Source organism: Columba livia, chromosome 9 (genome assembly GCF_036013475.1).
Source record: "Columba livia isolate bColLiv1 breed racing homer chromosome 9, bColLiv1.pat.W.v2, whole genome shotgun sequence".
Lineage (NCBI taxonomy): Eukaryota > Metazoa > Chordata > Aves > Columbiformes > Columbidae > Columba > Columba livia.
This window is the reverse complement of record NC_088610.1, coordinates 24,237,101-24,251,024: the sequence shown is the minus strand read 5'-3', so window position 1 is coordinate 24,251,024 and position 13,924 is coordinate 24,237,101. Positions and strand designations below refer to the sequence as shown.

At 39.9% G+C, this 13,924-nt stretch overlaps 1 protein-coding gene across 1 annotated transcript in view; it reads left to right on the top strand.

Moving 5' to 3' along the window:
* The first annotated feature begins 884 nt into the window (after positions 1-884).
* Positions 885-13,924, top strand: part of ARHGEF4 (Rho guanine nucleotide exchange factor 4) — a 202,503-nt gene continuing 189,463 nt past the window's right edge. Inside the window, 2 exon segments of the mRNA XM_005509601.3 lie at positions 885-1,297; positions 10,814-10,849. Of these exon segments, the coding sequence (XP_005509658.3) occupies positions 1,082-1,297; positions 10,814-10,849 (252 nt within the window). The 5' untranslated portion in view covers positions 885-1,081.

Sequence of the window (13,924 nt, the reverse complement as noted above, 5' to 3'; positions counted from 1 at the left end):
TGGAATTTTGGGGTATTAGATTCTCCATCTGTTAAAAAGGGCAATGTTTCAAGATACTTGAGCTCTTTACTAGTTTTTTCAACAAACCACAGTGATCTGTTGCTTTACTTGAGTACCCCACTGCGGGGATGAAATAATTTAAAGAGAGCAGAACTTTCTGCATGCGGTTACCAATAAAGTTAATCCAATTGACTAAAACAATGTATTATAGTTGTTGATGCTGTTAAATTCTCTTAACTGATACAATTAAACCTAAACCTCTAGGTCCTTTCTAACTGTCACTAAGAGTAGGGTAAAGGTCTTTAAAATTGTTTTTAGCGTACAAATTTGAGCTGTCACAAGGCACAGATGAGCTGCTTGATGTTTACCTAAAAATTACTTTGTTAATCTCTTGCATATTTTCTTCATATTTTGGCCTACAGAAGGGCTATTCATTATTTCAGAATGTCTTGGCTCTAGTCCATCTGCAAGACCTTATTTTGTCTTTCAAAATTTGTAGCATTCACAAGCTTGGCATCTGTGATATCAGAGACAATGAATTACTGTGTCTAGAAGCCTCTGGAATTAAAAAAGCCCTCCTCCATAAGAACATATTTATTTTTACAGAATCGGGATTTGTTCCGCGGAAGCACAGTTGGCAAAAAAAAGTTTTCAAAGAGAACAGATTTTTTGTCTTTTTTTCTTTTATTTTCTTCTTTTCTTTTTTTTTTCTCCATCCGAATGAAAAAGGGAGCACTGATGCCGGGAACTTGCTCTTTAAATAAATGGAATCTTTCTCTTCTTTCTTGGCAACGGCAGGAGTATTCTTGTGCTGTATGACACGGCTAGCTGGTGCTATATTTATCTTGTAGCTGTAGACACATTTGTAAGAAGCCGTTCAATAAGAGAAAGGCAAAGAGCCAATGCAGTTTAACAAAAGTTTGTTCTACCATAGTCTTAACTTTTTGGGTTGGCTTAAAAACAAGGCTGCATAATTCTGGAGGACTGGGGGATGTCGTTATTGATGTGAAATAAAAACTATCCTGAGTTGTCTCTGGAAAGATCAGGGTTTTGTGGAGAAGAGGGAAAAGGCGTTATTAAAATGGAGTTCAAGAGATGTTTGGGTGCATCAACAGAAGAGGAAAAAGGAAGACAAGAGGGTGGGGAAGATCATAGTAATAATGCTAGCAGTAGTGCTGTCCATGAAGAGCTGGATTTGGTACAAATGTATCTTACCTGTTTGCCTGAAAGATACATGAAAGCGAAATTCACTCTGACAGCTTACAGGACCTGCTGGCTGTTGCTGAAGCTCTGCAAGGTAAGAAATTTTAGTACAAATATGTGAGTTTTTTAGTTAACTTCCTCTGTGCTTAAAAGACAAATTGATCAAAGTCTCTACTAAAACATTTGATAATTTATTGATATGTTTCATGCAGTTATCTTAATGGTTTATTTTTAAAAGGAGCATTGTAGATATTGGCGCTGTACCCAGAAACAGGTGGTCCAACAAGGGAAAACGTGTAGGGGCTACTCATGGAGTACTATACAAAGCAATATCCTAGTAATTGTTAGCAACTTTATCTCTATATACTGTTATGTAGTTGCAAGGGATTTCAGATTATTTTAGGTTAATTTCTAAGTGAAATTTCTTGTAGTGCTCTTTGTTGATTTACTTTCATCTTTCGTGTTTGATGAGCAACAGAAGGTATTTTAGTCTTGAAAATGTGAACATTATGAAAGTAAAGGCTGGAGGGTTTGAAATGTTTTGTCAAATATAACAGGGAATCCGTTTTGAGGATGTGGTGGGACTTATTTTAAATGTGATCTGGCCACATCTGTTTAAAATACTGTTGCCTAGTGTGTTATTGCATAGGGAAGAAACAAGGCATTGGACCAGGTATAAATGCTATACTTATTCCATCTCACCTCGCAGAAAACTACTTTAATATTCAGATCCAAGTAAGGAAACATTAAGTCCTACAAAAGTGATAGTTTTAAGGTTTTAGATTTAAGCAGAACAGCGCTGAAACACTTGGCCTTAAAATGCTGGTGGTTTTATGCATAGCAATGCTATATTAGTAAATTTAGAATGTGTAATATGTCTTCCTTTGCCTCTGTATTATTACATTCAAGTCTTACTCTTCTAGGCATTTAGTTGATGAGCAGATCACAAGATAGATCAAAGCAACTGTCAAAGCAACATTTGCTGGTTGTTTTCTCTCGTGAAGTGTGTGACAGACAGCAGATACATGATGGTGACGGGTGGAGAGCAGAGGTGTGGGGCCAGGTGGTGCCTCAGCAGCAACAGCCCCTCTCCTGAGGCACCTCTACCCATGTGGCAGTTTTGTGGCAGTAGCTACATCATTTTTTTGCCAGCATAGCTATGCAAAACTGTAACATAAAAATGTAACCTGGACAGTACTAACAGTTTTACCTGTTAGATTGCTAGATAGCTTTGTTTCCATGTATATTCCATATTTACTGTGCCTTTCCTTTTGCCAATGGGTAGAGTTTTTCATGTGATGCCAATTCCTTGCAGTAGAGGGCAGATGTAGACACTTTCATTGGACTTTTCCTTGTAATCTTTCTGTTTGCTTACTGTAGGGATCTTTTGAAAGGTTGATGCAAAGAAAAATGTGAAATATCACTACCATGCAGGGAAGGGGGGACTAATGGTGTGTAAAAGAAGTCAAATGCTTGCTCAGCTCCTTCTCCAAGTAAGCCCACACCTATATGAAGTTCTCCATGTGGACTAAACCATAAATTACTCAGTGTCATTCAATACTTGGTTTAGATGCATATTTCTCAAGTATGCTATGGTTGCTCTTGTTTCTGCATGGGTATTATTTCTCAAATGACAGGCAGAGTTATTAAAATAACACAAGCTAGGAGAGGTGCTTCTGTCTGTGATTGTATCTGCTTGCATATAGCATTATATTTGCACAGTGCATATAAATCCTTCGAGATGGAAAGGAACAATTCATACTGCATGAGCGTAGAGTGAAGAGAGGTAATGTGGCTTCTGTTAAAATGACAGATTTCTTCACAGAGCTCTCTGAGAACATTACAATGCCCTGGCTAAGCTGAGAGGGTAACTAAACTTTATTATAGCAACATTAATAACTTATTAATGCTTCTCTCTTGCTGAGCTTTCTTAAAGGGTGTTTGGATTTGAGACCCCATTTTCTTATTGTGCTTGGTTCTAAGGAGCTTCCAACTGCTGTTGCTGCATAATGACTTGAACACTGTGAACTTGCACATGCTACATAAACCTACCAGAATGAATCCCAAATTAAAGTTGAAAGTACTTAACTTATTGTCCTATGCTTTTAGGACGTAAGTGCTTAATTCTCAGCCGTGCAACTGATTTATTACTCTGTATTCACCATCTTACTGTCCTTGTGTCAGCTTGTTGCCTGTAAAGGGGAGAACAGACTTGTTTAACTTTCTTAATTTTTATTTTTTACTTCCTAGTTATAAACATTGTAGGGCTGGATTATCTTTCTGTGTGTATGTGGCAGTGGTAAGCGCAGACTATTTAACAGTAGGGCATGAATCCCCTTTGAGTGGAAAGAGGACCCTGGCTTTCCTATACTGTGAATGAATTTTCTAGCCATTAGGCTGCGATCACATGGAAGCATGGAAGCTCTACCTGCTGTCTTTGCCATCTATTTGAGGTAAAATAGGATGCAGAGAGGCCATGTTTTGCCTTTTCTTATTTGCTGTCTTCTAAAAGATTTTCAGTTAAAGTGTGGCCCCTTTTGGAGATGTCATTTATATGTTCCATACCTTATTTCTCATCCCAGGATCTACAGACAAAACTTTGGCAGAGGAGGGAGCTCAGCCTTGATATACATAGTGTGAGACAGGGGCTTAACTAGTGGACCATCTTTCCTGTCCTGGTAGATGGCAGTTGCATCAAAAAATGAAAATATTGCAGTGGGAACTGGCTGGCTCTCTTTAGTTATTTTCCAGCTACCTTAATATAAGTGTTTGTCGGAAATTACATGTGTTTTTTTGTTGTTGGTTTGGTTTTTTTTTTAGGTATTTGATATGCTTACAGAATCTTGCTGTGTCTATAACTCCTCCCTTATAACTTTTGAACACGAGCAAATCTCAGCAAAATTTCAGTGAGGTAGAGGTTAGAGAGTTCACATCAGGGAGGCAGAGGTGGGTAGTCAGGGAGTGGAAACAGAGGCTTTGCTAATTCCCCTCCTGAGGGAAAGGTTCCTGCATAAATTTATCCCTTATTGAACATCAGAAACATCTCCACACTGGAGAACTGCAGATCTGGACTGAACAGGACTATGTTGGTTCAGCTGCTTGCAGAAATACATGTTTTCTCAGTAAAGTATTTATTATTTGGCTGTTAATGGACCTGCACTGAAGCTCACTGTTAGCCTTCAGTCCTCAGAGCAAAAGCCAAGATCTTTAAGAAGTGCAACTTGAGACAACTAAAGAGGGATGTTTTTCAGGAAGCTCCAAACATTCCCTCCCTGCTCCCTTTGGAATGCTAACTTTTTAAGCTGTCTCAGATGGGTCAGCCAGAATACTCCATCTCCTTTCACTTATTTGGTCAAAACTGGCAATATTTTATTTAAGCTTAAGCTTTTAGGCTGAACCGGATTATTAGATGCACTCAACTCCTAAAACACCATAAACCCTTCTATGGAGCTTATTTTGTTTGGGAGAAATATTTCTAGTTCAGTTTTCCTTCAATTTATGCCCAAATTTTCTGGATTCATTTGGACCAGGAATAATTAAGCAACCTGTTTTCTGTTGGAATAGCACTTACAGTGCTGAGTAGGACCAAGTGCTGTAGAGAGACAAAGTGATGGAAATGGAAAACAGTGGAGGGAAAATTGGAATCTATTGAACCTGACAGTGAGCTTGGGTTTTGCATTCAGGATAGAGACTTAGTTCTTTATGGGCAGTGTAAATCATTCAGCATGTGCTGAAGAGCTTGATTTGCTCCTTTCCCTGCTCCAAAATGCCAAAAATTGAGATTTTTCCAGTATCTTTAGCATTGATGTAGCCATCTTCAGGATGCAGCTCTTGAGCTACTAACCAGTGTGTTCAGAGAACACAGACTGTGAAAGACTGATATGCAGAGCAATTCTGAAATGTTCTTCATAAACCTGGGGGAATGATTGCTGGAAAAGCAGCTACATACCTATTTTTCAGCCTTCTTCTCTTAAAATTACCACGTCTTCATTTTTATGGGGGAATGAATGTTAGTGTTCAGTAGCTACTTTTCTGTGAAACTGTCTTTCTCAGCTATCGCAGTTCTCAAAAAAATGCTGTCAATCAAAACTATATCATTTTTTGTGTTATTAATGTAAGCCCAGTTTGTGCAATGAACCTGCAGACTCCTGCAGCACTGGGCAGAGCTTTCTTCCTGAATTGTGACTTCAAGATTAGGTTAAAAAAATGACTGAAATCCTGTATGACTAGTACAGTACACAGGGTGGATTAAAAACCTGTAAATAGATGACTGAGAACAAATGACTACTTCTTGTGCATGCTGGATTATTTGATGCTCTTCCTAGAAAGTTTCTCATTATTACAGACATCTAAGAAAGTGATTTTTTGGGCAGGGCACTTTTAGAAGCTAGCTAGATCACTCTGCCATTCAGAAACACGGAGCGAAATAAAATTTGAACTTCCAAGTATCAAGAACTGTATTCCTTCCACACACTTGAGTCTTGATTTATTTGGAAACTTGCATTTGCACTGAGAAAGAGTATGTCTCAGTGTGAAAAAGCTATTTGTTGTAGGACCATCGACCTTTAGTCATACTACCCCAATTCATTTAAGGGTGATCTAGAATAATATGGATAATTAAAACCAAAACCACAAAGGGAAAGCAATCCCTTTGCTTTGAGTTTTAATACATACATTGCATTTTTTCCTTATTCAAAAGCAGGTTTTGTTCTTTGACTCTCAGCTTTAATTTTGGACAGAATAAGTGGATAATTTTGGTTATGGTCATAGTAAGTGGACTGTCATTTTGATTCTAGCAAAAGAAAATGACAGGATAAACCTTGGCAGCTCACCTTTTGTGTCCTTACGTGATAGATGATATTGTAGTGTTGGGGTTTAGAGAACTTCTAGGTTATAGAGGAATCAAGACAGAATTATTTACCTAGTTCAGGTGCAAGCTGATACAAGTTAATGGGCAGATTTAGTTACTAAAATCTTATATTCTGGTTAGTAACACTATGGTGCCATTGTACGAGACACAAAATTAACAGCATAAAAGGTACAGGTTTATTTATAGCTCCTTCTGTATTTTCTTCACCTTTTCCTGGTAATTATATTTGGTGTTATAACCCAGAAAGCAATATAAATGCCCTGTATTAATTACTTGAGAGAGAATGTCTTTGTTATACTTTTTGTCTGTGTGTTCCTCCAGAGCTAAACAGAAAAGAATGAGGGGGAAAAAACCCTTCCTAGTATTTAAGAAACATTTTTAAAATGTTTCTCTGCTGCCAAGGCAGAAAGATAGCTTTTGTGCTTAGGCAGAAGGTTATGGGGTGGAGCAGGCAGAAGGGATTAATGCTTTTTCCATATGAATAAGTTGGGTTTTTTGGTATTATTTGCTATAATCCTATTAGCAAAATGGACAACCCTAGTACAGCTTGGTAGCCAGTCTCTCCCTGCTGAAAAAAAATTTGGGCCCTTAAGGTGTGGTGAGAAGTGTGTGGGAGATAATCTAGAATGTGGAAGAAATATTGATGTTAATGCTCAGGAGAAAATAGCTTTTGTAATGTGGGCAGTTAAAGTTTTCAAATTGGAATTTTTTCTCTTGAAGTCCCAGCTCCTGGAGGTGACTACATCAGGATCTGATTAAAAAAAAAAAAAAAAAAAAAAAAGAACTTTTTGGGTGCTATAACTGCAGAGGACAACTGAAATAGCAGTTTGCAATGGAAAGTTCTCAAACAATGAACCTTTTATCCTTGGAATTGTTAATCATCTTGCAAGTGTCATAGTTTGGATGCTGATTGTAATAGCTGCTGGATTGACTTGTTCTTAGTCCAAATAAAAATTCTAAGTGGCATGAGTATAACAGTGTTCATCTGAAAAGTGCAGACTTTCATTTTGTGTCCCACATAAATAACCAACCAGGATGCCCAGCAGAGAGAGCGAGCTGGAGTCTGACATCAGCAAAATGACATGCTGGAAGCATGCACGCAAAGGCTCTAAGAGCAAAGCTGGACACATGATGTCCTGGGAACTTTTGTGGTCATAAATGGTGGGATGATGTTTCACATTCTCCAGAAAACCTGGGTTTGCCACTCTCTTGAGGAGAAGACAACAGCCTGTTGAGTTGCCACTGTTTGCTGCAGCACCTCTTTTTGAGGGTTTTTTCTCCTGTGAATGAAAGAATTATACATACCCTGCAGTGCTTCTGTAGCTGGGGGTCTTCTTTCTCATCTTAACGATCGTAGTTCCTGTGAAGCTGATGAGGTGGGAGAAGTCTTTGGACCTAAAGAAAAGGGTGTCTGGGAAAGTGTGTATGAGGATAACTGTGGTTAATAGGATGCCAATTATGGTTTTATAAGGCATCAGTGTTGGAGATGGGCAGAATGTCTTAAGGCAGAGCCTTCAACTTGAAAGTTCTATTTTACTTTTGCATTTCCAATGCAAAGTTCAGGACAAGTTCACTGAAGTTTGTGAACCCTTCAGCAACAGTTGGCTGAGTTTCAAGCAAGCCTGAAATGGAATATGGTTTGGGTGCAGAGCAGGGTGGGTTTGATCCCAAGCCACTTGAAACACAGCACTTGTGGCTACGTGCAGCTTTGTATTTCAGCCTTATTGCAGCCCAGACCTCAGCTCGCCCAGGTGGAAGCTTTTGCTCGAAGCCCTGGGAATGCAGCCTGTGGTACTTTTTGCTGTTTCAGTAACTGCAGAGTACATCTAGCTGTGGTGTTGTAGTGCACAGTAGTACACATTGTGTACTTGTCTGGGATGGATGACTTAGGTTCCTGTTTAGCTAGATGGTCATTATAGACACATCCTTATATCTGAACTTCAGAGTTGATGAGGCAACATGTGGGTCTTATCCAGTTTTCTACAGGTACTTTTGTTCAGAACAAACTATGGCTCTGGAGAAAGCGAGACTAATCCCAAAGGGTGCACACTGGCACTCTTCCCAGGCATTATTTCTGGTTCAATTAGCCCAAAGGAATTAAAAAAAAAATAATCTTTAAAGACTTTTTGACCTCTAGAAGTAGATTCCTTCACCTGAGTCTAAAAAGTTTCTCTGTTCTGTGTAGTGCAAGATCTGGGGAAAATTTCTTGCAGAAGCCATGTGTTGGTTCCTGCAGTTCTCGTGGATTTCTTTGTGCCAGTAGTCACAATGTGGTTACCTGCTGTGATGGCAGGGTCAAGCCTTCAGTAGTGCAAAATGAGCACATGATGGTCCTTTTTTTGTAAAAGACTTTGACATCTGTGGAGTTGAATGGCTAGGTAAGATGTTATAACAATAAATTATTCTATTAATAATTATAAATGCTAGTAGGACTTTTATAAAAGCTGTTATGGAGTCACTCTATTTTGCTGCAAAGTGGTAATGTCGTATTATTCTGCTACATTTGGTATCCTTTCCTCTTTGTTACACTGAATTACACAACTTTGAAACTCCAGCTGAGCAAGTCTCCAGCCTTTCTGGATTTGCACGGAACAACTATGCCTTGGCTGGGAGTTTTCTGACATGAATACCTTGGCTTTCTTTCATTTCTGTGAATGGCAAGTTCATGAATAAGATAACTAAGAAATAAATGCAAGCGCCTTTAAAGTAGTCTTAGGAGTAAGTCCACAGTTCTTATGGTGAAGTTTTAAGTTGTTTCTGTGTGATCACTTCCTTCAGAGCCAGCTCCAGTTAAAGAATTCCTGAGATATGCTCTGCATATGAGATGCTGAGCCCTGGCACCAAGGTGAGGCAGAGTTTTTGGCTCTGCTTTTCTAGTGAGAAACACGTAGGTTACTATCCCTGTCACTTTGAAACAGTTGTCACAGGCTGCTCCCTGGTACCTTGTATTTGTTGTGACTTCAGCAGTGACTAAGGCAACATGTGTGTCGAATCCTTTCTAGAGGAAGGAGCTACTATTTAGCTGTAATTACTCATCTGTAAACACTTCTCAAGTAACACAAGCCTGGCAGTTTTTACCTTATGTAACAAGTGCTTGGAAGAGAACTATCTGAACTTTTCCTTTTATGGTCTCTAGGAGAGGAGTAATTGACAGTAATAGGGGATAACTTGGGATATGGAGTCATTTTTTTTTTAAGTGGGATTGCACTGTTTAGAAATGTTTCTGTTTGCTGATAAAGCTATCCAAATGCTGCCTTGATGTATGCACTTTGAATTGGTTTTGTTGTGTAGTCCACAGTGGAATCTAGCATTGAAAACAATTTGACATTGTCTAGTGCCATTTTTAGTGTATTTTGATATAGGTCACATTCTGTTATCTCTTTTCACTTCCTGACAGTTAATTCTATTAAAAACAAACAAACCTAAGCTTGTGTTTTTGCAGTAGAATACGTTGCATGTGCATACAGACAATACAAGGTAGAATTTACTGCAAAACTTTGTCTCTCCAATCCCTGTGTTCGCCCTTGCTTGCTAGTTCTGCCTGTGCTCCTCTTCCCAGACCAGTCTTAGCTTCCAGCCCTCCAGTGCCTGCCTCCCCTGCCCGGCTGGGTGTTTGTTATCCAAGGATTTTGGTTGGGTTTGTGGTTTGTTTTTTTTTTTCCCCCCAAGTTCTTTTGAAAGACAAATATTTCTAAACAGGGGATGAATTATACACATTCTGGTGGCAGATTCTGGACCTCTGAAAGCAAAGCTCTCAGCAGAAGTGTTATATTCCTGCTGGATTTTATTACATCCAAGACAGCGTTAGTGGGAGCAGTAAGTGCTTGCAAGGTAAAGAGAATTTCTTCTCAGAGGCAAAATGACTTGCACCGCATACTGCCAATCACTTTAAGCTAATCTGCTAAGCAATAAAGAATTTAGTACTCGTTTATCTTACGCTAGCATTTTCTAATGCTCCCAAGTAAGGGAGTTACACCTGACTTATATCACTCTTAAGTCAGAGCACAGTTGGGCCATTTATATAAAGTTAGCCTGAGAGCTTCCAAAGTGAACTTTTTATTTTACAAAAATTCTTCTGAGTCCCCATTCAGACTGAGGTTTTCATGTAGTAGCACTGTATAAACATGATTACCATTTTAGAGGGCTTGTAATCTTAAAGAGAAATGGTAAGTTAAAGTATCAAAGCATACCAACAAACTGGGATACTGCTAGACAGGAACTTTACTAGAGTCTTTTTTTTTCCAGTCTGTGTATATAAAGCTGTCTCTCCTCCCTCTTATGCTGAACTCCTCTCTAAGTAATTGTTAGACTTTTCTTTTCTGTTTTAACTGTTATCTTTTCCCTCTCTTCATTTAACTCACCCTCTTAGAAAGAGTCCTGAATACATAAAAAGCTTTTGCAATGTGTCCTGAAGCATGTATGCTGATGAAGCACATACAATGTCATTATGGCCAGTACAATGCAACATCATGAACTGGCTTTGTTTACAGCTTCTCTATCATGAGAGTATAATGAACGGATTCACTGAGGAAATGCAAAAGCGGATGCCTTTGGCTGGCTCCCGTTGTTGTCTTTTTGGCAAAGACAGAGGGACAAATCTACCCTGGGACAGCCCCACTGAAGTCAGATGAGTTACACCAGGCAGGAACTGGAACTTTTTTCTTCTTCTTTTTTTTTTTTTTTAAAGAACACAGTTTACAGATCTCCTTTCCCTGACTGTCACCATCTCTCTTTCTGCAGAAAGCCTATGAGAAACGACTCTCTGCTTCAGAAAAGGTAGGAAAATCTTTTAGTCACTAATAGCTAATTTCCTCAGCAGTGTAAGTTCTGTGTTTATTTACCAATGCCTGTAATAATAAAATTAATATCTAACTATTAATAGAAAAAAGAAAAATACTAAAAACCTAAAATAATATTTACTGAATGGGACAGTAAGAACAGGGAGTACTGTGGGAGGGATGGAGCACTGACACACAGCTGTGCTGCTTCAACTGTGTGACATATGCTTAGAGCTGGCCTAGGTATCAACGTAGGTGTCACCTTGAAATGTGTACACATACCCTGCACATACTGAGATGTAATGTTGGACAAAACTTCTGAGGGCGGATGTCTGTGCAAGCGCCCCATTCCACATGTCTGTGAAATCCTTAGGGAAGAGGAGCCTATGGCAACTCATAATATCATGCATATTTGCAAGTGATAATCTTTAAAACAAGTTTATCAAGGCAAACCTGGGATTGCACTTCATAGCACAGTGTAATTACTAAAGATAGCATGACTGCTGATGCTTTGTGCTTACTAGTTCTGTCGCCATACTTTCTGGTTTGTTGCTTTTTGTTTTTTCTCCTCTTCTGAGGGCCTGAATGGTGCCTCTCATATAAAACCTGCCATTTACAATTTGCCTTTTGCTGAGGCCTCCTTTGTATTCACACAAGGCAGCTGGCAGGAGTGCTGACCTCCTCTGAGCACAGCCTTGCCAGCACTAGCTAATCAATATTCAGTAGAGTCGGCTGCTCATTATGAAGCCATTGATTATCGCAGGAAGGTTACTTCCCCTGTGTGTGTCATTTTTCAGTCTCTTCCCTTTACCACCCTTCCACGCCCCCATCGCAGGCTCTCAAGAGGAAGGAGTGCTGGAATGGAAATGAGGTTCCCTTTCAGGATCTGAATAGTTTGTTGTCAGACATCAAAACAGCCTTTGGAAGGAAGGTGATTTCCCCACTGCCAGATTTTTGTTTATAGCAGGTTTGTACTTTTAATTTCTGCGATGTTTCTAATGATTGCAAGCTCTGGCCGTTGAAGTGTTTGTTGTATTTTGCCTAGGCAGGTTGCATTAATTACACTGAGCCTTGGTCTCCTGTGACCAAAGAAGAAAATGCACATCTTTTACACAGCTGTAGCTGACCTGTCTGACCTCCTGCGCAGGGAGAGCCATGGTTTTGTATTTCATGCTATTCACAAGCAAATGGACAGGGAGGCTCGTGGAGAAATAAAAACATGGTGCAAGCCCTCGTCTGCTGACATGCTCTGCTCAGAGTATACCCACGTACAGTGCACAGTCAATTCCTCTTCTCTAACACATGATGGGAGGCCAGTGATGTTTGCGTGGGACAGTACCTCCCCATTACACTGAAGTCAGTTAGGCAGAAATCATAACAAAAGTCTCTCCTTTTAAATGAGAATTGTCTGCTTAAACGTGTATTCAGTCATCAACACAGCAGTAGAGAACTGTGAGATAAATACACAATTCTAAATACTCTGTTAGGAGTGACAGAGTAGATGTCAGATGTATAGACTGATACAAAAGACTTAGTAAAGCAATTGTTTTGGTTAGTTTGGTTACTTTAATTGTAAATATAGCATCAACAGTCACAGCAGAGATTATGGGTTAAAAAGGCCAGGTCTCAAAGGAGGGGAGTAGGCAGCTGGAGCTCAGACAGATGGGCAAAAGGAAGGCAGTTGGCAGAGAATACAATCCTTATCTTCATTAAACTACTCCATTCAGGTCAGTACTTTTCTCTGAAGAGCAGAAACTGCACTGTGCTGTGAGCATCTCCCTTACGGAGTGACTCCATTAGCAGAAGATTTGAACTTGCAGTTGATGGGTAGTAATTCAGTGTCCAACTTTCTGCTTGTAAAAGGGGGATTGAAAGTCAGTGGCTCTCAACCTTTATCTTGCTTGTTTCTTCTCAGCTTGGATTTAAGGCATCACTAAATGTAAGCTAGTTGCTTCTGTCTGAATGGAAGTCAAGTCAACAATGCAAGTCCAAGCAGAGCGGAAGTCATTAACTTGGTGAAGGTGAACGTCTTTTCTTCTCCTGTCCTTAGCACTGAAGGAGGAGCTGTTGCTGCATGGAGAGCAGACCTGCTGTCTGCTTTTGATTTTGTACGAAGTGTGTGCTACTAGGGAAGAGAAAGCCACAGAACAGGTTAATGCTGTGGGACTTCTGTAGTGGATGGCAGTACTCACGGTTAATGGAACAAACCAGACCATATCTGGTTAGCACCTTGCATCAGTGCATCTTGGTATGTCTCAGGGTGGCCTGTGGTTTGTCAGGTGCTGATGATTTAGCCCATGTCTCCAAGGGCTAGTTCAGAAGCCAGCTCTGTGATCATTGCCAGCAATTGGATCTTGTCGAGTCATTAGCACATACCAGTGAGATGAGGACAGGGATGTGAAAAAGGGCAAGCTGGCATTAACTGGGCTTTGTTTAGCCAAGGGGGTTTCCTGTCAACTCCCTGTCTTCCTGAGTGAGGCCTGTGACACAATGGATCTGTCTGACTGCCAGAGAAAGTTTCATGAAGCGTAAATCAGGAGTTCAAGCGAAAGTGGACACTGGAGAGAGAGTTCCTCGGCTGACAGAGGAAGCTGTCCCTGGCATGGGAGAAGAGCAACTGCACATGCTACCCTGTTGGTCGGGAAGTGTGTCCCTTCTGGTGTCAGTTGTCAACCTGCTGGCATTAGTTAATATTTTGGCTGCTATCTTCAAAAAGGCTGTGATGCCATTCAAGGGAGAGGATCCCTGTGATATAGTTTTGTATAATAATAAGCTCAGAACAGACGTCATTTACATCCAGTTTGGTTTTCAGCTTAACACACCTAAAGTGTAAAGGGAGAGGACTAATGTTATGCCTCGGTGAGAGAATATTATCCATGTATTACAAAGGAAATCTTAAGACACCATACTGTTCGCATCCCTCTGTTAGACAGAAGTCTTCCTGTCCCATTTATATTGACATTACCCTGTAGTAATCATTGCAGTCCTAGAGGGAAATACTGAATCGAATGTGTTTCTAGCTATTGCAGCTGATGGAGTAAAGTAAGTTAGCATGCTGGGACCAAACAGGTCA